Genomic DNA, 27,114 nt, shown 5'->3' with positions numbered 1-27,114 from the left:
AATGCTCAATATATATTTAACAGATGAACAGGTTGAGAAATCCAGGCAAGCCCAGAAAGGTTGGCTGATCCAAAATATAAATACAGTGTCCTGGATGGTAACATCGTATTTTCGTCCTTCTCACCAACTGTTTTGCCTCTTTTCAGTCCATTGAGCTGCTAGATCCTGTTTATTAATTTGAGAGGTACAGTGATAAATACCTTTATCCCAAAACGATCCTGAGAAGCTTACAAGCAGATTATTTCCTATGGCTCCCTGGAGAAAGATATCCTAAAAACATGAAATCAGCTTGAATGGTACATTAAGGAAAATTTGAGAGTGAGTTGTTAAAGGTATAGCATATAGTTAGAAACTATGTGTTTTAAAATGCCGTTTACCACATTGTCTCCAGGAAACTGGGGCCTGGGTTACATTTGAAAAGTATAGGGGTTAAGAGGACAACCATGTTATTCAAAAAAGTTTGGTAAAAGATAGATTATTGAAGAATGAGAATGGTTAGTTTTCGAGCACCATATGCTGAGCAATATGCTGAGAACTTTAAATTTGTTTAATATTGTGGTAATCCTACGAGGTGGGTACGTTTATTATGACTATTTTGCAGCTAAAGAAGCTGAGTTCTTAGTGAAGTCAAGCCGCTTGCCCAAGGTCACACAGCTAGTAGGTGGCAGAGGGCTAAAACTGGTCTGTCTGAATTTGGAGCCTTTACTCTTAATCAGTATACTGTACTGCTTCCTAAGAGGTAAATGAGGAGCTCAGACTAATTCTCCTAAACAGAAAGTTACATGTGAATTAATAGATTTTATGTATGGTTTCATATAAAAACTGAATATAAGGGATAGAATTAGGGGAAAAAGGACATAAAGCTCACTATGAGAGAATTTATTAGACATAAGCCGAGATGAGGGGCCTTACTTATGTGGGTCATTGCCTCACAGAGAAAAGAAATTACGGGAAGGTCCGCTCAAGTTTTTTAAAAGGGTATGGTAGGAGGTAAATGTCCATGAAAAGAAAAAGTAGATGTTGAAAAAACTCAACTCGCTTCTTTTTAAAATTTATAGCAAGGAGGATTTTACTTTATCAAAGTAAAAGAAATATGAGAAATATTACAAAGATCTATAAAAGATATTAAGTATTAAACAAATATCTGTAAGACACATAACAAAGAATGATTCAAGTTTATGTTTTGGCCAGTTAAGACATGGCAAAGAAGAGAGGGAGGAAATGCCCAGCAAAGAAAAGGCAAAATTTTAAGACAGATATGGAGAGAAATAAAGGAAAGCTGAGAAAGAGAAAAAGCATGTACAGGAGGACAAAGCCAGTATATTCTCTCCATTCTTTTTTCTTTTTTTAAATTTCTTTATGTTAATTTTTGAGAGAAAGAGAGACAGAACGTGAGCGGGAGAGGGGCAGAGAGAGGGAGACATAGACTCCGAAGCAGGCTCCAGGCTCTGAGCTGTCAGCATAGAGCCTGACACAGGGCTTGATCTCACAAACTCATGACCTGAGCTGAAGTTGCACACTTAGCCGACTGAGCCACCCAGGCACCCTTCTCTGTTCTTTCTGGGGCTATCTTATTTGACTCCAGTTTCCCTTCCAGGAGTTTGCTCCAAAATTCTTCTTTCTAGACCCTGTTCCTTAAGAAATAAGCTTCTGTTGCCTCACCATCTTATCCCCTTTCTGTCCTTAGGTTAACTTGTTAGGCATTAACCACTAAGTGGTTATGCCTCCTCTGTAACTCACTTTATCCCTTTGATGTACTTAAGTACTCGATTACTGGCTTTGGAGTCACTTCCTTAGCACATTTATTTTGGATAACTAATAGAAGTATTATGAAGGGATCTAGGTTTCCTATGAATTATTATTGACAATTCAATCTTTCCATTTCTCCCCAGATTATGCCCATGTTTTTCAAGGAATATTAAATAATTGCATGACTTACCATGCAATTTAAGGCCCTATTGCATCTGACCACCATGAAACAAAAACATATTACCGATGGAATAGAGCTGAGGTTGACATGAGGGCTGGAGATGGAGATTCCTCACCAAAGTTTATTTTGTGCATGTGATAGTGAGGGTGATTTAATACTTGTATAGGTTACCAGGGAACCTGGGGAAATTTTATTTTTCTGAAAAAAATTAAACTGCCTAGGTTTATTTTCCTTGTGTGTCTGCCTCAGTGAAGGGAGGTGGATAGTCAAGAATAGTCAGTCCTTGGCCAACTCTACATTTTTATGAAGCTCAGGAGCTCAAGGTGATGTGGCGGAGTTTTGCATTGAATAAATGAATATTCCATTTTGACCAAACCCCTTGTATAACAAAATGGTACCCACAGATTGGGCCACTAGTCAGCTCCATTTCTTGTTCTTGTCAAATATAATTCTTAATTTGGTGACTGAAAGAGTTCATTTCAGGATCTTGGCAAGAAATTAAAATATCCAGAGTATAATCAGAAGTCAATGCTTATTAAATTGAGTCCATTTCTTCTCTACATTTTATACATTTATATTGATATTATTCTATAGTTAGAGCTCTTGAGGCAATTCAAAAAATTTTTTTCAGGCTATTCAAAATTGTTAATCATCAAAGAAAACTAAATTTAACTCAGTTTATTAATTTCCTAAGACAGAAAATAGGAAACTCCATTTTGAAGACTGCTAACAACTATAGTTAAAGGGAAAAACATGTATGTTTCCCTATATGTTAACTAGAACACCACCATTACAGTTCTCCGAACATTCAGTCAGCAAAATTTTCTAGCATGTTGCAAATCTGCCATATCTCAAGTTCAATAAAACTATGCCATGAGTTAAGGAAGCTGAAGTAGCAAGTTTAGCAATGTTCTAGGTTTCTTGGTTGAGTAGCTTGGTACTAAAAGTGAGATCCACGGACCATCTGGCCATTACTTGCGATCTTATTAGAAATGCAGTCTCAGAAACCCTCCCAGACTTACTGGAATCAAAATCTTCATTATAACACGATCCCTGGGGTATGAATAAAAAATGTGAATAAATTTTGAGAGGCATTACTGTAGGCAAGTGTTATTGAAACGTTTCACGTTATGACCTATAGTAGGTAATACACACACATGCACATGCATACAGACATAATTGAAGCAAAGTTTAAGAAAATAATATCTCTTCTATATGTGATACATTCTGTTATGTTTTCTTCTAATTTCACTTTTTTAAAGTTAAATACTGCTCTTGACCCACTGGATTGACCTCACTATCTTCTGTGATGGGTCAATAGACTCATATTTGAAAATCACTACTTTGGTAAATGGAAAATCACTGATGAAATCTGTGTATGCACAGCATATGTATTAAATAGAGTAAGTAGGCTGGATGTAGAGACCATCCAGTTTGTTTCAGTTAGTTTAGATTAGAATTAACTCAAACTCAGAATCACGTGAATGGCTTGTGAAAGCATGGATTGCTTTTAACTTTTAAGTTCCCAAGTGAATGCTAATGCTGCTGGTTCTGGGATCACATATCAAGAACCTCCATTTATTAGTATGGGTGGTGACAAAGAGTGAGCTCCACGTACATTTAGGGGTAAAATCTACAGAACTTGGTGGTTAGTCAGTATGAGGTAGAATCTAAAAATGCTTAGAGGAGGCAGATTTTGGAAAGCCAGTTTGGCTTTGGATTAGAGGTGGCCTTGTCATGAGACAAAGAATCATGATTTGTTTTATGGGGCTGTTTTACCTTGAGGATAAGAAATGGTTTAAAAAAGAAATTCTCTTGGAATGTCTAAAAGCCTCTTGTTTGTTTTTTTGGTTTGTTTGTTTTTAGTTTATTTATTTATTTTGAGAGAGGCAGAGAGAGTACAAGCAGAGGAGGGGTGGAGAGAGGAGAATCCTAAGCAGGCTCCATATGCAGTCAGTGCACAGAGTGGGCCTCGAAACCACGAAACCACGAGACCATGACCTGAACCAAAATCAAGAGTCAGACGCTTAACTAACTGAGCCACCCAGGCGCCCCCGTGGGTTTTGTTTTGGTTTTTTAAGTAATTAGAGTAAGTGTCCTTTTATATTAGAATACCTTTAGGCTTAACTAGGAGAGTTGAAAGGCTTAATTGGTATAATTGGCCTGTGTCCTGTCTAGCACCTTCTTTTGCCTGATATTACCAATGTCTTTCTTCCCCATTGGCAGAAGGAGGCTCAGGTGAGGACCCAGGTTACACACTGAGTCACTGGCAGATAAAGCTGCTGTCAGAGTCCAGGCCTTTCAGCATTGTATAATACTGATAATAGGTCAGTCGGGCTCTTGCAGGGTGCAGTCTATGAGCAAACCTCAGGAGATCACGTAACATTTATTCTACTCAAGTGTTGTTCAAAGTACTCTTTAGATATAGCAGGAGTTATAATGATGAGTTTTGCAACACAGCCTTTCCAGGTTATTTACAGTACAATGTAAAGTGATGTAATATAGGACAGAGTTCGCTTTGAGCTTTAAGATCACTAAATAGTATGGAGATACAGAAAAGTAAATCACTCACATCTACTAGAATTCTTTAGAAAGGTCTTGTCAATGAAGTGGCACTTGACTAAATTTTAGCTTCTTAAATTTTAATGCTGCTTCAATATATGCACATGAATAAAAATATATAAACAACTTATATTTTATACAACTAAAATTTTTTAAATGTATAACATTTGAAACAAATGAAACTGTAAAACCAGTAAAAATTCAATGAACAACACCAATATGATGGATAGTGATATTTCCTGAAATAAAATCCTTACTTACAATGTAAATTTCTATGGTTTTGTGTTATTGTTTTTTTTATTTTTGAGAGAGCAGGAGTGGGGGAGGGGCAGAGAAAGAGAGAGAGGGAGACACAGAATCCAAAGCAGGCTCCAGACTCTGAGCTGTCAGCACAGAGCCCAGTGCGGGGCTTGCACCCACGAACCTGTGAGATCATGACCTGAGCCAAAGTGGGCTGCTTAACCAACTGAGCCATCCAGGCAACCGTATGGTTTTGCATTTTAAAGTGAAGGTTTTGCGGCCAGGCTATTTGAGTCCTGGCTTTGCTGCTTCCATTCTTTATGCCTGTGGACAAACTGCATAGCCTTTCAAGTTTTTCATCTATAACATGGGGGGTTCCTAACTCACGGGATCATCGCGAAGACTAAATAGGTTAGTACATGTAAAATGAAGAGACCTCTCCAGACATGATGATAAATATGCAGTGATTCCTAGCAATTAGTGTTGGCTGTGATTGCAAAGATGACTTTGACCTCAGTACTCCTGCCATCGCATGTCATGTAGTGACTCAGTTCTCCCACTTGCATTCATGTCACTATGAAACTTGGCTCTCATACTGAGCTCTGGTATCTTTGGCATTTGTTGACATGACTGCTTCATTATTTGTCTCTAAGAGAAAACACTTATTTCCTTACAATGAAAAATACAGTTATCACATGGGGTAGATTAGTTACAGGAGCCTTCTCAGTATAATCAGCAGTCTCACACCTATTCTGTCCCCCAGGAATTAACTGGAAAGTTGAGTTGTTGAGAATTCATTGTGATGGTTCTAGGACTCCTGAAGTTCTTTCCCTGTGGCATGGCTACCAAAAAAACAAAACAAAACAAAACAAAACAAAACAAAACACCTAATCAGAAGGTGGCTTTGTAGCATGAAATCAAAGTCCATCAACTAGAAAACTATATTCACTTCTACACTATAGATAGCAGGACTGATCTTGTTAGATACATAGAATTTTTCAAAAGGGAAGTGTATTCAGATGGTGGAAATAGCTAGGGCACAGGTATGAAGGTAAGAATATATGTTTTATGTCCTAGGAACAGTGAGTTATGTGACTTAGAGCACAGTTATGAAAAGAAATAACATGAGATTAAACTGGGAATGTGGGTTGGAGCCATTTCCTGGAGGACTTTGCATACCAGAATGAAAAATCAGGCATTCTCCCTGCCTCCAGTTTTGTTTTTGTTTTTAAGCAGTAAAGTGGTATACATAGGATTGTACTTTAGGAGGATTGATCTGGAGACATAGTGTTTGAATAGGTTAGAGTGGGGGAGGGCCTAGAGGAAAGTGAATCAGAGAGAAGGTGATCATGATAGTTCATCGGAAAGCATCCACAGCCTAAAGAGAGTGGCAATTCAAAGAAAATCGTGTATGAGGAATTATACTATGTTAGGCTATAGGATTTGACAGTCTGTTGTATGTGAAGATTGACAAAGAATGGAGTTTAAAAATATTATCAGAGTTTTAGTCTGAAGGAATGGTAGTAGCAAAAAGAGGGAAGTTGGGATAGTCTGGTTTTGTGGGAAATAAAAAAGGAGGCGTTGGATATATTGATTGGGATCTAACAGAATATTTGGGTTCTGGCACCCAACAAGAAACTGGCAAATCCAGAAGTAGAAATAAGGATAAACATTTGGGAGTTGTGTTGCAGATTACAGGTGAAATTGTGAAAGGTCATCATGGCAGAGAAGTTCAGAAGACAGAGGACTACTGACATGGAGGAATATTTACTTGCCTTAAAGAGGAAGGAAGGGAAGAGGCATCAGGAAAGGAATCATTCAAGAACTAGGAGAGCTACATATGCATAAGCTGAGATTGGAGAGAACTGCAAAAGGGAGGAGGTCTGAAGACAGGAAGGGCTGTAGGATTTGGTAATGGGAAGTCACTGCTGAGCTGCAGGACAGCATATGCTTTCCTCCCACCTTATATTACGAGAGTACCAGGGAATAAAGAGTGAATGGCTGCTGAAGAAGTGGAGGATAGTGCTTTCAAACAAAGTTTGCGATGAAAGGAAGAGGAGGAAAGATGGGAAGAGGGTGATAGTGAGTTCAAGAAATATTTATATTGTTTTCTGTGTAAATGAGGATAATTTTAGTTGAGAAGGAGCCAAGAGCAATAATAAAGGAATCAAGAGGAGCAAGGGACCACTTAAGTTCTATAAGAAGGCTAGAAGGGATATGACCAAGAGCACTAGGGAATAGCTTAGCCTTGGTAAAGGAAACATCTAATTCAGAAAGAAGGGCAAAGCAGCAGTGGGAGGCTGCCATGAAACTTGGAACTAGGTGGAAAGAAAATGGAGAGAGTGTGGAAAGTTATCCATATTCTCAAGAAAGATAAGGCAAAGGAATCTGCAGAGAGAAGAGATGGGGTTGGAGTGGGGTTTGATGGTAGGAATGGTCTGGAACAGCTGCCACTGGGAATTCATTAGGGATTTCACCAGGTTAGTAGAGAGGTCATAAGGATATAGCAAGTGTCAGCCAGCATGGATCTGTGCTGGAAAGTGTGTGTGTGTATTTTTCCCCAGGAACATTAAACTCAGGACAAGGAAAGTAAATGCAGTGTGTTGTACAGGTCTGAAAAGATGGCAGAAGATCATAGGGGCTAGGGATTCGAATAGTTTACCAAGTGCTTTGTTGAAATAACAGCAAGAACTCCTAGATGGGTAAGGATGCAAGTAAAGCCTAAAAAGGTTAAAAGATTTTGATGAGGATAATGAGCACATGGAGTAGAGGAATATGAAGTGTGAAAGGAGTATAAATTGTGGTCCGGGAGTTTGAGATATTGGAGCTGAAGCATGCCCATTGCTGAAGTCAAAGGCATATGCCAGTTGGTAACTAAAGTGGAATAGAGCAGGAAACTGTTAATATGGAAAGGTAGACAGTCTGTAACACCAAAGTGTTGTTAGTTAGATTAATTCACCAAGGGCATTGGCAGGGGATTATATGGAGAACCTCTTGGAGAAGGAAGATAGTAACAAGATGAGAGGCTTGAATAAGTCAATGGCTTGAGCTTCAGCTGACAATAGTTAGAGAATAGTTGGTTAAGTGTCCAACTCTTGATTTCAGCTCAGGTCATGATCTCATGGTTAATGGGATCAAGGCTCACATCAGGCTCCTTGCTGACACGGAGCCTGCTTGGGATTCTCTCTCTCCCTTTCTCTCTCTCTGCCCCTCCCCTACTAGTGCTATCTCTCTGTCTCTCTCTCTCAAAATAAATGAACAAAAAAAGAATAGTCAAGGTGGAAGAATGATAGCACAGAAGGAACAGTAAATTGCAAGGGCACTTTAACCTTCCAGTATTTAAAAACACTAGCCCTAGCTCCTATACCTACTATGACTTAGGGTAGAGTTTCTTCATTGTGAAGACAAGATAAAAATGGTATCTACCTCATAGGATTATTGTGAGAAATACATTACGTAGTATATGTGAAGCATACAGCACAGAACCTACCAAGTAAATACATTAAGTGTTCTTGGTGCTGTTGCTGTTGCGGACACCATTTACCAAAGATGTGTAAATCTTGCATAGGGTGGGCTGTGCTGTGTCACTGAGTACAGCATAGGATAGATGTCACTTGTGGACACTGTCACTCCTGACGCTAAAAAGTATTACTACCACCGGTCACCTCTCACCTCTAAATGGTAGGACTGACCTACACTGAAACATTTTTTAGGACTTTATATCATCAAAGAAATAGTGTAAAATTATTAAATTGGAGAAGGATGGGAGTATTCATGGAATCAAGGGAAATTGTTCACAATTGAACAAGACCAATAAAATGGGCTAGTAGGTTTGTTTCGTAGAGTTACATTTGTAGAGTTTCATCAAGTTATATTTCTGGAGTTGATGCTGGCAATGCCAAGGATTAGGAATATAAAGGATAGAGGATAACTCAGAAGACCATGTCGGCTGTAGGGAAGCAGGCTGATGCTCATGGAAGACACACAAATACTGTAACAGAAACCCATCTGTCAAAATGAGACAGGCAGTAAGAGCTAAGGTGAAGGAGAGACTTTTTTTTTTTTTTTTTTTTTTTTAACTTTGGTGCTCTTCAAATGGCCCATGGAACCTCAGTTCTAGGAAGACATAGCTTTAAAAATGACAAAAGTTACTCTGAGTTCTACGTAACATTCCCATTCTCCTAGCCCTTGGAATTTGCTCTGTAGTTTTTTAAATGTCCAGTCACATGAATGTAAATCTTTGACTTAGGAGAATTCACATTCTCTCTCTCTTACTACTTTTCTTGCTGTTTTTGACAGGTAAATGGCCAAGACCTAAAGAACTTGCTGCACCAGGATGCTGTAGACCTCTTTCGTAACGCAGGCTATGCTGTGTCCCTAAGAGTACAGCACAGGGTAGGTGTTATTTGCAGCCAGCAAGCTGGCACCAGGTTTTGTGGGAATAAAGCCTCTTCGGTAGTGCGTTTGGCTTTTTTTCCCCCTCCCATTCTCACTTTTTTAAAGAGCTTGTCTGGCACAGGCAGGGGTCTTCAGGGACTTCTGCTTATCATGAAAGGAAATTCAAACAGTATGCTTGCAGCCTAGGTCCTGGCTTCAAGGTTACGTGCCTTAAATATAAAGTGTGACAACAAAATTTAAATAAATGGGGAAAAATACAACCAGCATCAGTTTTATTTTTAGTAGGGAGGGAAGCCTGTGTCTGCCCTTGAACATACTTATTAAGGAAACTCAAAGTGTAAACGAAAGATGGTGGATTTTCTGATACCCACTATGTGCTTTTCCCTATCACCACCATGAACCCCATTTCTTACCATCTTGATGACACTGTTGACCAAAGCTATAATGCTCAAAGGGGAACTCCAGGAAAAAGGAAATGGATTTCAGAGTTTCATCAAAGCAGCACCTATCCCTGCATCCACTTCTTAGTTCCTAGTGTTTTATAATTTGGATGATGGGTGGAGAAGCCAGGTAGACCTAATTCTTTCCATAGCACCAAGGACTTCAGAGTGCGTTTACAGCATAGGTTCAGTGTGCCTTTAAAATTCCTCCCTCTTAAATTAATGCTGTCCTGCCTCACTCAGCTCTTGAGTGAGGCTTCAGAACCTGAAGAAGGGCCTAACAGGAGATAGTTCAAAATTGGAAGGGGCTAGGCGTGAAAGACACTTGAGAAAACAGCCATGGTTGCAAGCAGAATCTGCATGTGATGGATTCGAAAACAGATCCATAAGCGACAGTATTGGTAATCAGCTGTTTCTGCCTTGGCTCTTCTGTTTCTAAAGCATGGAAGGCTTTGCGCAATAGATAAAGGCAAGTAACGAACACAGGTATACACTTCAGGTATGATTAGTGCTTTTTGAAGGCATGTGGGAAATGATTTTCAAAGTTCACATTTTAGGAAACATCCATAAATAACTCCTGATAAAATTTCTGGTCAGAGAATTGGCCTAGTCCTAAAAACCATATCTTACTATTGGCATGCCTTCTCAGGAAATCTCAACAGGAAATGAGTGAAAGATGTAGAGGTAGGCGGGAGAGAGGATAGAAAAGGTAGTTTGTGCAGTGTTGCCTTTCGGATGGAATGGTCAGACTTTTCACTGGTTGCAATGAGGAGGTCGATACCATTGAACTGAAACAAGATGGTACTATGACTCATAATTGCACGTTAGCTATTAAAAGTTAATATTAAGAAAGGCCACCAGCCTCAAAAGGGAATGCCTAGGCAGTGGAAGGTTATTACCACTTGGATATGATTTTTTCTTTTTCCTTATTTCCCTCCGAGTCTTTTACTTCTGTTTCATATAAATTTCATCTTTACTGTGCCCAGTGCTAGAAAGTAGAGATGAAGGACATGACCCCGAATTAGGAGGGAGTGGGTGCCTTTTGGGAATTGCAAAGTATTTCCCAAAATGGCACCGTACCTGTGTTAACATTGCTCAGATCTGCTCTTACTGTTTTCTGATGACTGGAAATCTTTCTAAGTAAACATTTCTAGGAAGGTCGACACTCCCTGCCCCCGCCCAATAATTTCTAGCTTCCCCACAGGATCAATAGGCTTCAGCTCATGTCTTCATTGTCCTAATATGATAGACATAGAGCTTGGTGGAGGCAGTACAGAAACAGAAAGAGGTTACCTGCTTACCTTCGGATCCTTTTAGGTCAGTAGCACAGCAAGGTTAAACACCTCCCCATCAGACTTATTTCCAGAGAATTGATGACGCTGATGTATCAATCTGGAACAAACAGAGAGGGCTCCCGCTAGATAGTTCTTGGAGGTTACAGCTTTGGGTGGTCTGGACCCGGGTCATGTGTCAGCCTGGACATTTCAGTTGGGGTAAACACACATTGGTCACTAGAGTAATGTTCTTCTTTTCCTTCCAGTTACAGGTGCAGAATGGGCCTATAGGACATCGAAGTGAAGGGGAGCCGAATGGTATCCCCATAGCTCTGGTGCTGGTGCCGGTGTTTGCCCTCACCATGGTAGCAGCATGGGCCTTCATGAGATACTGGCAACGACTTTGAAAACCTTGCTGTCTTCCAGTGCTCCCAATAGAAGATACATTTCTCTCTCCCTCTCACCCTCCTCCCCTGCCATTCTCCCATATCCTTCCCTCTCTGCATAGCCATCACATCATTTTAAGAGACTGCTACCTAGCCAGGACCTCGCCACCCAAATCTCCAAGTCCTTATATTCTAATGGGAGAGTGAAGGCATTGTTTGAAGACAAGACTTGGCTTGGAACAAATGGGGAGTTAATCTGTTTTGCTAGGACCACCAATAGAAGTTCAGCTACAACCCAAAGAGGGAAAGGTCCAGTCTTCCCATCAGCACGGGTGATACCTGTTCCTTAGCTGGCATGCCTCAAAGGCCAGCTGTGTGCTGCAAGAGAAGAGAGGATTTTTCTCCTTAATGATCTTCCTTGGGAAGTTTTTGTGGCCTTTATTTAATTTCTAACTACATACTTGGGTGCCTATATCAAACACAGGATGGTGAGGAGAGCATTTTTGCCTTTTCAAAAAAGCAAATGCACATACACACACACACACACACACATCCATATATGACAGTATAATAGTGATGCCTCGTGGAGAATTAAAGAAGTGGAAAGCGGCTCTGTGGTTTCAGGTTTCTGTTATAAGGGATGTTCTGAATGGAAGAACGCAATACGTAGCAGAAGTTGAGGGAGTGAGCCTTACAAAGATGCCCAGAAAGAAAAAGAGAAGACCAAACCAACTAATCAAAAATCTTAGAACAATATTTCTTCTTACAATAGCTGTGGTGGAGTGGAGGTAAAATGCCATAATCCAGCTTTACGTAAGTCAGTGTGTTCCCCAACCTTTGAAATGCAAAGATAAATCTGACTGGTCTCTGGGCTGCCCTAGGGACCTTTTTGGTACCTCACAGTCCTGTTAAAGGATCAGCTGGCATGATTGTGGTCAGGGCTATGGTCATGGGGCCAAAGCAAACCAGTGAGAAAACTCTAAAAGGCAAAAGGACGGTGCCTCCAAGGTGGCACCTGAACCCTCTCAGGCCATCTAACAGACTTTTGGTCTCTAGAAATAGGCAAATTCTGAGTGATGGAGCCGCTCTCTGTCAGGACAGGCATGAAGCAGCTCTGCTTACAACTCAGTTGAGAGGGTTCGGATCACAGGTAGTTTTGAGAGGATCTAAACACCGGCTGTGGCTTTGAATGAACAAACCATTTTGCAGGGAAGGGGAAGAAAAGAGTTTTATCTTAGTGGATAGGGAAGTTTGGTGGATGTTTCATGGGGAGATCTTGAGGGAAGGAGATGGATGAATGGATGCTCAGGAATACCAAAGACATTAATGAGATAGGAACCAGTCCATTCATGTGCTACTGAATGTTGGTTTTAAGGCCCTAAGGAGAGCTGAACCAAGACAGATTCTCTAGCTTAAAAAATCATTTCCGCCCTCCAGATATACTGGCTATCAGCTACAGGCCTTACATGATCCCGCAGCAATAGTGTGAACACCTGCCCTGAGGCAACCAGCCATGTCCGACTTTTAGCGTGGATAATCTAGTCAATATTTTACACTTGTTGGTTGGACACCAGCTTTGTTTTTGTTTTTTTTTTTTTAATTAAAAAAAAATTTTTTTTTTAACGTTTATTTATTTTTGAGACAGAGAGAGACAGAGCATGAACGGGGGAGGGTCAGAGAGAGAGGGAGACACAGAATCTGAAACAGGCTCCAGGCTCTGAGCAGTCAGCACAGAGCCTGACACGGGGCTCAAACTCACATACCGCGAGATCGTGACCTGAGCCGAAGTCGGATGCTTAACCGACTGAGCCACCCAGGCGCCCCAACACCAGCTTTGTTAAGACACTTGTACAAAGAATGTCAAATTTATACTGCAGACAGCAAAAGGGAACAGTTACTGAGACTCAAAACACTTGGGAAAGTTCCCTGGAGAAAGGGGACAAATTGAGGACCCTTGAGGAGCTCACAGTCTAATTAAGGCAATTCATAAATAGATGAGAAGTTAAAAGTATATCATCAGGTTAAGTAACAGTTGAAAACAATAAATGGAAAAAGAAACTCAGAACATGATGTAGCAACAGAGATGTGCAGGCAGCCATCACATTTTTTTTTTTCAGGAATTCCAAAAAAGAAAGCTGTCACATAATGACATGAGGCCAGAGTGTAAAGGGAAGACTTTTAAAAATAAAAACCTTAGACCTTTCCTCTAGGCCAACCATTGCTCTAAGGAGAAACTTGCTTTAAACAATCGCAGTAGGACTTAGGCTCTTAGACCTGAACTGTTCAGTACCTTTGAGACTCACTTAGATGACAGTACCTGTAGGGCCCACAGAGAGCACGGACAGTATTCCAGTTCTCACCTCAACCAGTCCCGCTGTGGAGGCACCATGCTGGGTGCCCGCCCTGTGTTTGGAGGCTGGTGCAGAAGCTTCCGCAAAGGGCCTGCTTACCTCCTGGGACTCATCTCAGGGTTTGGACATCAACTCTTGAGAGGACCTTGAGACATTCAAAATAAATAGGACACTTATCCCCTTGTTGGTAGAAGTTTTGCTTTGTCTAATAATAGGGATTCTTATGCACTTTAATAATTTAGTTTTTTTCTGGAATTAAACAGCATTAAAAGATCCATGATTCAAGTTTTAGGCAAGTATGCCATTCAACTTTTCTGATTCTCTAGAAAACTATTATTCTGGATGAAATATTGAAGTCCATTGTAGGTCATTTAAAAAATTCATGATCTATATAGATCTTTCACTTTATAGATTGTGTCTAATATTCCTGCTACCTAAATTACTAAGTACAAGTTTTAAAAATGGAATGAGGGGCGCCTGGGTGGCGCAGTCGGTTAAGCGTCCGACTTCAGCCAGGTCACGATCTCGCGGTCCGTGAGTTCGAGCCCCGCGTCAGGCTCTGGGCCGATGGCTCGGAGCCTGGAGCCTGTTTCCGATTCTGTGTCTCCCTCTCTCTCTGCCCCTCCCCTGTTCATGCTCTGTCTCTCTCTGTCCCAAAAATAAATAAAAAATGTTGAAAAAAAAAAAAATTAAAAATGGAATGAAAGTATTTTAAGACAATATACTTAAAACACTTCTGTATTTATCATCTTATATGAATAATTTTAATAAGACATCATTTGCTTCCATTGTCTCTGTTTTCTTTTCCTGCCAAGTTTTAATCTGTGCTATTGATTTAACTTAATTATTCACACCATCTAGCCATGTACAATAGAAAAGGAAATTAATACTTGTTACCATATTTTGTGCTAGATAGTGTACTAAATCCTGATTGGTACACTGTATGTTTATGACTCACAACTCTGAGATCTAAGTATTGTTTAAAAAGACACCAAAGGGAAGATAATAAATTACTTTTCTAAGATTACATAGGTGGTAGTGGTAGAATCAGGATTTAACTCAGGACATCGGATGCCACTGTCAGTGATATTTCTTATTCGCAGTGGTTATCAAAGTGTCAAAACATCAGCATCACTGGGGACCTTGTTAGAAAAGTAAATTCTTGGGCTTCATCCCAGACCTGCTGAATCAGAAACAGTACAGCACTGAGTAATCTGTGTTGTAACAATCCCTCCAGGTGACTGGTTGACAGTGAACTTTGAGAATCGCTGCTCTATGCCAATAGTTGTCCTCTTTTTCTTAGGCTAGAATCATCTGGAGAGCTTTTAAAATTCTGGTTCCTGGATGCACCTAGACCAACTCAATAGAATCTCTGGGGGTGGGACTCAGGCAGCAGTAAAATAAAGTTCATCAGGTCATTCCAGTATGCAGCGTCAGTAAACAATGCTCTGTGGCATTTAAATTCTTAAATAACTTGAATAGTCAAATCACATGCAGGCATTGCTCCAGTCTAAAAGGAGAATTTCACTTGGGCCTTTTTTTTTTGTTTTAATGTTTTTATTTATTTTTGAGACAGAGACGGAGCGTGAGCAGGTGAGGGGCAGAGAGAGAGGGAGACACAGAATCTGAAGCAGGCTCCAGGCCCCGAGCTGTCAGCACAGAGCCCGACGCGGGGCTCAAACTCACGGACTGTGAGATCATGACCTGAGCTGAAGTCGGACGTTTAACCGATTGAGTCACCCAGGCGCCCCTCACTTGGGCCTTTTAGAGCTGAACTGTGAGCTTCTGCCCAAGTGTGGATGTGGAATGAGAAGTGGAGCATTCTGTGGCTTCTGATTTGCTAAGGACTGGCCAGTAAAATGTTATTAGTGATTCAGTGTGTGCAGCTAGTAAATAAATTAGAGCCAAATCATAGAACATTAGAGCTAAAAGGGAACCAGAAAGATTCTAGGATTAATCTATCTTAGAGATGAGAAAATCCAAGCTCAGAGAGAGAAACTGACTGAGATCTGAGATCTGACTAAGTCAGATCAAAGACTTAGTCTATTGTAGAAGTGCCCTTTCCATCTCATATTTGTGACTTGAATGTATCCACTACATGAACATAGACAATGTCCTTTCTATCTCCGCCCACTTGTATCTTCTGTCTTTGGGCCTTGAACAGAGACGGGAAGAGCTGACAGCTGAAGGGTATTGCAGGCCATTGGGCAAAACTGGGAGATCCCACAGAATCATCTGTGAAAGCTCTAATATCAAATTCAATCACACAAGCTCTTCTGAAACAAATTCCAGTAGTTTTAAACTAGAGAAGTGTGTGTGTGTGTGTGTGTGTGTGTGTGTTTTGATGTTGGACATTGTTTTTTTTTGTGTGTGTAAATAGCAATTTAAACGGAATATGTAAAGAAACGGAACATAACCATTAGGCTGTCAAGTATGCAGGGGGAGTGGTATTCATGTAATCTCACGTGGAGCCAATAAAGATTTTACTCTAGTCAATTTTAGTCAGAATTTATCTTTGGACGGATGAGAGTTGTTTCTTTCAACAAGTGAGCGTCTAGTATGCACTAGGTGGTGGATACAAAGATAAATAAGATACAGTCACTCTAAGCTGAAATGGCTCATTATCTGATCGTGGGGGAGTATTTGTTGGGGATCTTGATGTTAAAGTATTTTGCTAACATCATCTAGAAGTAGGTGATTAAGTTACGAAGCTCTCAACCTCTTACCTATAATGGGTTTAGACTTGGTTACTGTCCTGGAATAGGCCCCTTTTGCTGTTCCTCTTTTGTCTGCAGATCTTGAGACCAGCATTCACATCCAAAAGGACAACTGTGATCAGAAGGAGGACAGTATTTGAAGGAATTCTGTTCTGATCGGAACCAGGTTCTTAACTGCCATAGACTCTTGCCTGATGTTGACGTTTATATATACACACGCATACTACAAAGCACTTGGTCTGCTTACCTGATGCACTTGGGACCATATCAGCCTATATTATAAAGAAAGTATTGCTGTGTCTAAAGAAGTTATACAAACATTAGGTCTTGTTCCTAAACGTTTTCCATACTGTTCATGTTCTTTTTTCAGGGGGAGAGGGCTGAAGTGTGTTTTCAAATGCAAGACAATCATTAACAGAGTCATTTACAAAAGAACTTTGTATTTACTGTAATCATTAAATTTATTAACCAATCACAGGCAAATGGGATGACCCTTCTTACTAGTTTATAGATTTCTGAATTGAATTCCAATTTAATTCTTTATTTGCAATGCTGATTTGAATACGAGTTTCTTATTCCTGAATATATGTGCATTTTACTCACAGGCTAAAATGTTAGTTCCTATAAGATTATTTTCCTTATGAACCTTATTTTGCTTCCTTTCTACTTTGATCTTATGATGCCTGGATCTGAACAGCTGTCGGTTTCTCAGATCAAATAGATGCCCTGTTGCAACTTGGAATGGAAGACACATGGACATGAAACCCTAGTCCCTAGGGAATATCACCAGAGATTAAGTGTGTAAAGGAAGCCATTAAAATAGCTGATAATCTCTCCTAAGCTTTGCTATTGATACCAGGTATAGCAAATGAAGTAAAGGTAGATCTAACCGCCTAGCCCTATTGGCATTCAACAAAAACTTGTTGCATTTGTCAGTGAACCTTTACAATATTTTTTCCACATTATTCTGGAGGCTATTGAATAAATACGTCCTTATTTTTCTAACAGCATAGCATCTCTGACAGAACAATGGAAAGAGGAAAGGAAGAAATCTAAATGAACAGTTTGGGGCTTAGCTTTGATACAGGAGATAAGGGTAAGGGCACATACAGTTACCAACATTTACCATCTTATTTGTACCCTCTCTACTCCCCCAAAGCCTGACAAGATACGTAGAAGGCAGAAGTAGGTTTGTGCCACAGAATGAGAATGGACTTGTCAAAACTGAATATTGACCTTTGGTCCAAGTTACTTTGCATGTAGCTGACCTTGGTATAAAGAGAAAAGGCAGTTGATCTTGGTCATCATTGCTCTGTCACATGGCTTAAACAAAGTTCAGACCTGAAGTCCAAGGACTAGTCTATCGTTGTTGTGTGTACAGAATGGCTTTTCTCCCTTGAGGAGCTAAGAAGATATGTCAGTTGTCAATTACGTAATAAACCACTGCAAAACCTAGTGGGTTAACACAATATTTTGGTAATATTCTGTGGGTTTCAGAGTGTTTTTTCTGCGAACACCTGGGTCACATGCAGCTTCATCCATCTGATAGTGGAACAGAAGTAGGTAGTCCAGAATGGCCTTATTTTGGCGTTTAGTGCTGGCTATTGGCTAGGGTGCCTTGATTCTTCACATGGCCTCTCATCTTCCAATAAGCTAGGTTGAGCTCTTCACAGTATGGGGGATAGGGGTCAAGATTTGAAGCCAGACCAGAACTTTTTCTGTGCTCCTTATACTCCATCACATTGCTCTTGCCTTGTGTGTTTAAGAGGAAAACAATATATAATAAGTAATATATAAGAATGAGTAATAATGAAGAATGTAGAAGAATGAATAATAACTTTTTCATGGAAAATTTGTTTGCTAGAAGCCTATTTGGGTGCAGATAGAGGATAGGGAATCAGAAAGGGTTGGTAGTTTTCCTGTTTTAGATATTGGGTATTAATAGAATAATTGAGGTATAGTAAGGCCAGAAGATCAGGAGACTGCTGACATTGAAAAGATAGTTCGTTATGCACAGTTCCCAAGAGAAGGGGACACACCATGCCACGGGGACCATACAGGGAAGTACTAGCATTGGGCATAAGGCAGAGGGAAAGGGAGGAAGTATGGACAAGAACCTTCACGATGGTTGCATGGGAAGGAACAGGCAAGACCAGATATATAGGGTTAGGATTGGCTAGTTTGAACAACTGCAGTGGCCCGTGTGGCAGAGGAGCTCTCCCTAGTTTTCTGGTACCTGGCCTTGGGGTGTTTAGGGCATGTGTATAAATGACCCTGAGTGTGAGAGCTCCACAAAGGAGCGTAGGCTCCGGGTTGGTTGGTTTGTATTTGAAAAGTAGGCTCATGAGAGAGTCAGCTGTTTACTCTCTGTAAAAACCGGCTAACCCTGGGAGGAGCAGTCCCTTCTGGGTCAGCAAGGCCCCAGATGTCAAAACATCAAAATACAGAAAATAAAATACATAGTGAATACACTACCGTTACTACTATAGTGGGCTCTCTGTCCCTCTAATTTCTACTTTTACTCCCAAACCTACAGAAGACGTGACTGAGATATCCAAAGGTAATCTGAACTATCTAGAAAATAACCAAGAAGGACGGAAGCAGCAACAAGATTTTTTTTTAAACCCAAACAACTAAATATCACCAAATCCATGTGCAAAAAGTCTTCAGTTTTATTTTATATAATTTTCTAACAAGTTCGGTTAGCTGGTTTCCTAATCCATAATAAATTACTAGTTAAAACTATGGCTAGTTCCACTGCCTGCGGGGTCTGGCAATATATACCTTCCAGGGCCCCAAGTAGTTAATGGGGAGTGATTCTCTCATATCACAACTTTAATCCACCCTCAACCACAGTGCGATGGTGTTTCAAATTTTGTATCTGAGGTCAATGGTTAATTAGAAACCACTTTATGGAAAAGGAAGTTTTAAGTTCGCTTTTCTGGGCAACTATTATCTAAGGCAAAGGAAAATGGTCCCATCTGCAGCCATGTCAAATGACCCTGGGTACCCTATAGTCCTTGTGCCCATTTATTTCAGTGGCATGTCGCTTTACACATTTTATACTCCATCTCGTACTGACCATTCCCAGCCTGTCACACTGTTCCTTGAGTTGTAGTCTAAACCACCATCCAATTTTGCTTGGACCACTGCATTAGCTTTCTAACTGCCCTCTTCGTTAGCCACTGTGTCTCCCTCCAATTTGCTTGTCTTAGACCAAAGATTCTGGTAAAAACAAATCTCAAACATGTCTCTCCTCTGCTTAAAAACCCCTAGAAGTTTCCCATTGCACTTAGGATTCCGTCCAAAATACTCGAAGGCCACTGCCCAATCTAGTTCCCGCCTGCTTCTTCAAACCCTTTTCACCCCACACTCCACCCTCTCCCTCTGATCCCTCCCCTCCCCAACTTTTTGGTTACTCAGAAATGTCAGACTCTTCCCCTCAGGGTTTTCTTATAAACTTTAAAGTTTGTGTGTTTTCTCCTCCACTTCTTTTCTAGTGAGATTGTTAACTCTGTGTCGTTTCCTCTGTGTCAATTCTCAGCCTCTGTTTTCAAGCTTGTCTGGTCGTGGGGGCATCAGCTACATCCTGCACAGCTCCTCTCCATCCGGCACCTACTTACTCCCTGTAACCCAATCTGCCTGGCCACAGAAGCCTCCACAAATGAGCCCTTTAACATCAACTTCTCCATCCCTCGGTCCACCCTAATGCCAACTTCTTCTGCATTTACGTTTTGTTTTCAAATTTGGTTCTTTTTCTCCTCAGTGCTCTAGTCTCCAATCCTTCCCCTTGTCCTTCTAATATTTTCTCTGGGTATCAATTCTGGGTTTGCACAGAAAATGGTATTTTTTGTTTGTTTGTTTGACGGACACCAATATATAGAGACAGTAAAAAAGCTTTCCTCCCATGGAGGACACAAAGGACTGGCCGTAAGAACTCAGATGCTTTCAGAAACTTTTACACAACTGTCAGAGGAAGTTGATATAAGCCCTATGATCATACATTCAGAAGGAAAAGGCCCTTGAATTCACGAAATGGCAAATTCCTTTAAAGTACCAGTAAAACTGCCTATACAACAGTCTCCAAGAAGAACTGACTAGAGTAGGAATACAATGTTTCAGGGCGCTGGGGATACAGGAAACAAGTGTATTTTAATCTGGCTCTGGCTGCAGGTGGGGGAGGGGGTTGGTGGAGTACAAGTATAGGGAAATTTAACAGCATTACTACAGGGCTCATTTAAAGCTGGTCTTGGCTAGAACAAAGTGAATGACAGACTGCTGACGTGGGGAAAGTATTAAAAGCTTTTCTCTATCTCAGTATTACTTTAGGGGGTCAGGAAATTTATTTCAGACTTTAAACAAATCTGGCTTTTCTGTGGATGTGCTAAGTAGAGGTTAATTCTTTTAGATAATGAGTATAAGACCATAAAGTATCTTTTCAAGGGAGATGTTATCCTCTCTCCTAGTCTCCTATTTCCTACCTTGTCCTTTTTCCTACTATCCTTTTTTTAAAAGAATTATTCCTTTTATTACAAAATTTAATAATTTAATGGTTTCTGTACTTTTCCTTATAAGAATAAAAATGACAGCTGATGTTCAAAATTGGAAACAAGATAATCAGACAAAAAAATCACATTTATTTCAATAGTTCAAAGTGCAAATACAGCAAGTCGGTTCACAATGTTTCAAGATACAGTTTTAGGTATAATGAAAACTTAACCTACAAAAATGAAAGGGTAAACAGCAGAAATAAAGCTCAATTAAAAAAAAAAATTCAAGTAACCCGAAAACCTTCAGACTAAAATATTCCACTTACAACAATTCAGAAAGGCCTTCGTTTATGGAAACCAGTAGTACTTTGCAATCCAAAAGGACTTCTCAAACAAAGAGAATTCCCTCAAACTGGTCAGCTGAGGACAAGAGTGGAGGTTCTTGGTGCTGGCTCTTCCTGGTTCGGCAGCCTCACTCACACTGTCATTTGATGTGATTCAACTTGTGATACTTTGATGTTTAGGCAAATTCTAAAAGATGCTTAAAGTTCAATATGAGACTAACACCCTGCTAAGAGTTTTTGAAATGACCACTATATATTTAAAAGATTTTAAAGACCAATTTCAACTTCAGGAATATGGTGTTATTGGGGAAAAGACATAGATGAATACTTCTTCCATTACTTCAAACCTTTCTGTAAGGTTAGCAACTTTGAAACTTCCTCATGAAAATCGTACTTCGATATCTATTTACTTATTTCTACACACACAGAACTTTTATGTAGAGTAGAAAAAGTTCCCACTAGGAAGATAGTTCAAGGTTGTTAATGTCCTTTGTATCGTTGTTCATTTCTGCTTGTTCATTTCTGCTCCCCAGAAGCAATGTTAGCTACTCACTTCAATTCAGGAAAAGTACCTTCAGGAAGGTTTAGAAGAGATATTTACTCAGTCTTTTTTTGCAACCTTCTTCACCTTTTCATTGTAGGCAATAAACTGAGAGTCTCTTGCAAAAATTCTATCCCACCATGTAAATGCTGAAGCGTAATTTCCAATGAAGTTCATGTGGTGGAAATCATGATGTTGAGAACCAGCAATGAAAGGGATCAGATTTAAAGGGTTGAGAGGAATGTCACCACCGCTATGGACATCAGTAGTGTCTATCGAACGAATGGTCACCCATGCCCAAAGAAGAATGACATGATCACCCAGAAGCATGATTCCAATGGAAAATCCAGTTCCGAAAATCAGAGTTTCCAACGGATATGCATAGTCAGCTTCCATCCCAAGTGGCACCTGAAATTCATGATGAATTTTATGAATATATTTTATGTATTCTTTTGTGATGTAAGAGCCTATGCAGAAAATGGTGCCAGGCGTCCTCAATCACCGCACAGCCTACGCATCTTCCCAACAGCATATACCGTCTTGGCATTCTTTCCCAATCATAAGGAATATTAAAATACTCTGCAAAATAATAAGTTCCACAAATCAAAGGAAGCTGGATACAAAACTGATTAAAGAGAAGTACTTTAAAACATTTCTATTGGCTTTCTCATGTTTCTGATTTATTTTTCTGAATTTTGTACTTTTCCACGTAAGGTATAAATTGAAACAAAAATCCAGGTAAACAGAACAAGAAATAAAGGGCCTCATGAACTATCAAGGTTCCCATGTTGCAATCTGGAACTATGTGTAGTTATTCACTATATAGTTCCAAGCATTTTTAAATGGTTCTTGTAGAGCGTTCTCAGGTAAAAGTGAATCTATCTACTCCACAGCCAAGGATGCTGAACTAAAGATGCTGATACTTCCATTTGTTGCCGTTTTTCAAATCTCTGCAGAAAGCCTGAGAATTCTGGATGACAGTAGGGGACCTGTAGGCCGCTGTCACCCAGACCCCAGCTATCCTTTTTAAAAAGAACTTGTGCTGTGATGGATGTTGAGAAGTAAGTAAAATATATTTTATTTCCACTGTTGTTAAACCTCGCCCAATCTACTCACACTGCTGTTTGCTAGAAAGACCAGTTTTTCACTGGACTTTTGAAAGATAGTTATGGCTGGACTCAATTAAGATGAATGTTTTTTCCTATATCACAGCCAAGGGTCTAGTCCTTCTTAATGGTAAATTTCCAATTTCCTCAGTAATTGGGATGTTTCACTTTTATGTTTTATCACAAAATCATCAATTTCTCTTGCTGTTCAATGTATGGTAATAGAACTTGAAATTCTCATGCAATCTTTTTTACTTTCTTATAGATCTCTGTTTTTGTTTTCTGTCTCATTCCTAACAGATTTAAATATTTTTTCTTTAATCTTTGAATTGATTCTTTCTAATAACCAGCTTTTGGATTTATATTAATCCATTTTTCTGGTTTTGTTTGTTTTCCATTTCTTTTATTTTAGCTTTTATTTTCACTAATTTCTATACTTTTTTTTTTTTTGGTTCTTCTTCTTCATTACAAGTCAAAAGTTTATTTTCTGTCATCTGTCATATGATGTTTTTTCCTTTTTATTAATTGCCATGTGAATTATAATTGTTATTTTGATATCCTTCATGATTTAGGGATTATTCAAAATAGTGTTACTAATAGTCTCATTAATAGTGTTGTAGGAGATCTTAAAAATTCTTATTACAAGGAAAAAAATTTTGTAACTATGTGAGGTGATAGATCTTAACTAAATTTACTTTGGTGATCATTTCACAATATGTACCTTAATCAAATTATTATGGTATATGCATTAATCTTATACAATGTTCTATCTCCGTTCTATATCAGTAAAGCTGGGAAAATTTAAATTTGAAAAACAGTGTTACTTGACTGCAGTGGTTACTTTAGGAAGTAGGTTCACTTTTGAGTGTCAAGTTTTAGTTTTATTGGATGCACACTATGTTTTGATTTACAGGAAACTTTATATGTACAATGATTTTTAACTGTTGTGTTTTTAAAATTTTTTTTTAATTAAAAAATTTTTTTTAAAAATGTTTATTTATTTCTGAGGCAGAGAGAGATAGAGAGCATGAGTGGGGGAGGGTCAGAGAGGGAAGGAGACACAGAATCAGAAGCAGGCTCCAGGCTCTCAGCTGTCAGCACAGAGCCTGACGCGGGGCTCGAACTCACAAACCATGAGATCATGACCCGACCCGAAGTGGGTTGCTCAACTGACTGAGCCACCCAGGCGCCCCTAAATTTTTTTTTTAATGTTTATTTATTTTTGAGACAGAGACAGAGCATGAAGGGGGGAGGGTCAGAGAGAGGGAGACACAGAATCTGAAGCAGGCTCCAGGCTCTGAGCTGTCAGCACAGAGCCTGATGCGGGGCTCGAACTACAGACCTGAGCTGAAGTCAGATGTTTAACTGACTGAGCCACCCAGGCGCCCCACGTTTTTTTTTAAACCAGTGGTGGACAAAGATGTTACTCAAACACTTAAAACACACAAATAGACAGGCCATTTTTAAATGGTCTCCTTTTCAAAAAATTTATCTTGAGATAAAAGTACACTTTACTTGCTCTTTATTCAAACATTTGTCTTTACAATTCTCAATAGACGTTTTTCTACAAAGCTTTTTTGAACATAAATTTCAATAGATAAAATCCCATTTCACCGTTGACTTATATCACAAAAGCACACAATCGTCTACCCAGAAAGGAAGCCTTAGTTAGTTTAATAGACAATATTTAGAAAGCTTTCAGATAGGCTTTAGTCCCATGGCAATTGGAAGGTTAGAGTTTTCCTGATTTGCTCTCCATGATGAAATTTGCTGTAATCTAGCTAATACTGCACTTTGAGACAATGTAATTAACTTTGGATTTTGTTAATATTTTGGTTTCATTAATCTGTACAGAAGAGATTTCCAACACTTTTTTTTTTTTTTTTTTTTTTTTGTACAGGAGACTTACCTTGGATTCTCTCCAAAGTGTTGTAGAGCAGATTTGTGTTTGGTTTAGGAATCACTACTCGGGGAGTCTTCGCTATAAAGCATGGTACGGGAAGTTCTTGTCACCTTTGCTGTGGCCATTTTATTTGTTTTCCCAAAAGTCATGGACTGTGGTTTAGGGCTACAAAGGAAGTCAGGGAAGACAGAAGTGTATTAGACATGGTCACATTCATCCCATAGTTCATATTCTGTAAAAAGTAATAAGACAAATACAGGAATAATTCTAAAACTATAATGTTAATGATCACTATCACAAGAGAGATGTGCATTAAGGGAGAAACAATTTCTTTCCTAGCTGAATAATGTCAAAGGCTTCCTTTTAACTGATTTCACATTGACTGGATTGGAAGCTGAGTAGCCAACTATCAGCCACTGTGGTTATAGCCAGAGAAATTAGATGGAATGGAGGGAAGGACAAAAAAAGCAAGCAAGCAAGAAAGAAAGAAAGAAAGAAAGAAAGAAAGAAAGAAAGAAAGAAAAAAGGAAAAGAAAGAAAAAAAAGGAAAAGAAATCTTTGTGACATGTTGACTTTGAAGTGTTAGAAAACCATTTATGCTGCTGGAAATGTGCCAGAAGTCATCCACAGTGTGATAAAATTTGAAGCCAATGTGATAATTGACTTTACCTAGGGAAAGAGGATAGAGCGTGGGAACAAGGACAGAGCAGTGTTTCTCACAGAGTAGTCCCCAGACCAGCAGAAGGATCACACGAATGAAAGCTTGTTAGAGAAGCCAGTTTTCAAGTCCCATCCCAGACCCACTGAATCAGAAATTTGGGATGTAGCCCAGCAATCTGTGTTTTGATAAGCTCTCGCAAGGATTCTGTGCACACTAGACTTGGAGAGTCACTGTGATACAGAAGAAAACTGGAATAGGCTGACGACTCCAGCTACGATTTCTAAGGCTGAAGTTTTTATTTATAAGGCTCGAAGTTGGTGAGGATCCACGAGAGCCAAACATCCACAGAGGCCACAGGCGGAGGAAATTTCAAGAATCAGATAGTCAGTATTGTCAAATGCTATAGATGTTTAGTTCTAGTCGGGGCATCTGTGCTACTTCACACAGTTTTGACCTTGTACAAGCCTCTTCACTTTTCTGAGCCTCAAAGCGCTCATCTGTAAAATGGATCTGGAATCGTGCTCTTCCAAACTTTGTAGGGTTTTTGAGTGAATCAACTTAGATAGTAGGTGTCAGTTAGGAAAGCAAACAAAGATTCATGAAGTAACTAATCTTTTGGTACCCATAGCCATTAAGTTTGGCCACAGTTCTAAAACTTAACCTTAGTGCTAAAGCTCTCAAGATTGGTCATTTTGATACGAATGCTCCTATATACTGGCACGAGTTAAGTGATGGTACAGCAGATACTGGAGGAAAACATAACTTGCCTACATATCAAAAACATATGAGTCCTAAAAGACTAGCATGGGTGGTGGAGATGCCTTGTTTCCTGGATGTGCATTTTCATATCCTCCCCCTTGGAAGTATGACAGTTGGGATGGCTGAATCAACACTGTGACTGTTGATGAACACTGAAAGCACAGATGGGATTTGAGTCGTGTTTCTGAGAAGGCAACAGAGCCCATACTGATGAAGAATTTTGTGGGCTTTGTAAGAAATATAAAAAGGGTGACAAATATCACTTATTTGGATTTAACAGAGAAACTGAGGTATACCGTAGTAATGTTTAAGGTGAGCACTAAACAGACAATGGGGTTTACCACCTATATAATATTATTTGTTAGGCATTTAAATTTCCCATCGCTCCAAATTTTGCTCCCTGACAATCTTCCAGCATACTTGTAATTTTTACTATTTAGTTGCTCCTTCAGAGCCATCTCATAGATGCTTACTTAAATAACGGAACAAATGAGAGACTGAAGACCTATATTTACCTAAATTGAATATATGCTTTATCTAAAAAGGGTAGCAGATTATTAGCTACAGCATTACCTAGAATATATGTGTACGACTTAATCCCTTATTAACTACTAGCTTAATGCAGTAAGCATTTACTGGTGTTTGATCCAGTAGGGAGAGGTTTTATATAGTGAGAAGGTAGGAAAAGGCCTGGACTTTAGAGGAGTGCCCTTCACATCTAGGATATGAGGGAAAGTGGGAGAAATAATACGGAACTAACCTGGATGCTCTATGAGTTCTGAAATATTGAAAGGAAGTGAATGAGGAAAGAAGGAAAGCTATATGCAAAATTTGCATCCTTCACAATACATTCTGTAAGAAATCTCATGACCCTATCTGGTTCCTTCTCTGCAGAGAGATGAATTAAATGAACAAATATACAACAAACAGCAAAAGTCAAACAATTCAAAATAAAGTACAACAAAATCACATTGAAGGAGACCCTATTCATAAAACATAGCAACATTGTTTA

General features: G+C 39.5%; 1 protein-coding gene and 1 pseudogene across 1 annotated transcript in view; one reads left to right on the top strand and one right to left on the bottom strand.

Moving 5' to 3' along the window:
- The window catches only part of SYNJ2BP (synaptojanin 2 binding protein), a 33,894-nt gene extending 22,053 nt beyond the window's left edge, over positions 1–11,841 (top strand). The window contains exons 3-4 of the mRNA XM_058739494.1: positions 9,032–9,127; positions 11,111–11,841. Coding sequence (XP_058595477.1) covers positions 9,032–9,127; positions 11,111–11,251 — 237 coding nt within the window. The 3' untranslated portion in view covers positions 11,252–11,841. The remainder of the gene's footprint in view (positions 1–9,031; positions 9,128–11,110) is intronic.
- Positions 11,842–20,914: 9,073 nt separating this feature from the next.
- LOC131517429 (methylsterol monooxygenase 1-like) lies at positions 20,915–22,445 on the bottom strand (annotated as a pseudogene).
- Positions 22,446–27,114: the final 4,669 nt, after the last annotated feature.

This window comes from Neofelis nebulosa, chromosome 7 (genome assembly GCF_028018385.1).
Source record: "Neofelis nebulosa isolate mNeoNeb1 chromosome 7, mNeoNeb1.pri, whole genome shotgun sequence".
NCBI classification, from domain to species: Eukaryota; Metazoa; Chordata; class Mammalia; order Carnivora; family Felidae; genus Neofelis; species Neofelis nebulosa.
This window is presented reverse-complemented; position numbering and strand designations above follow the sequence as displayed.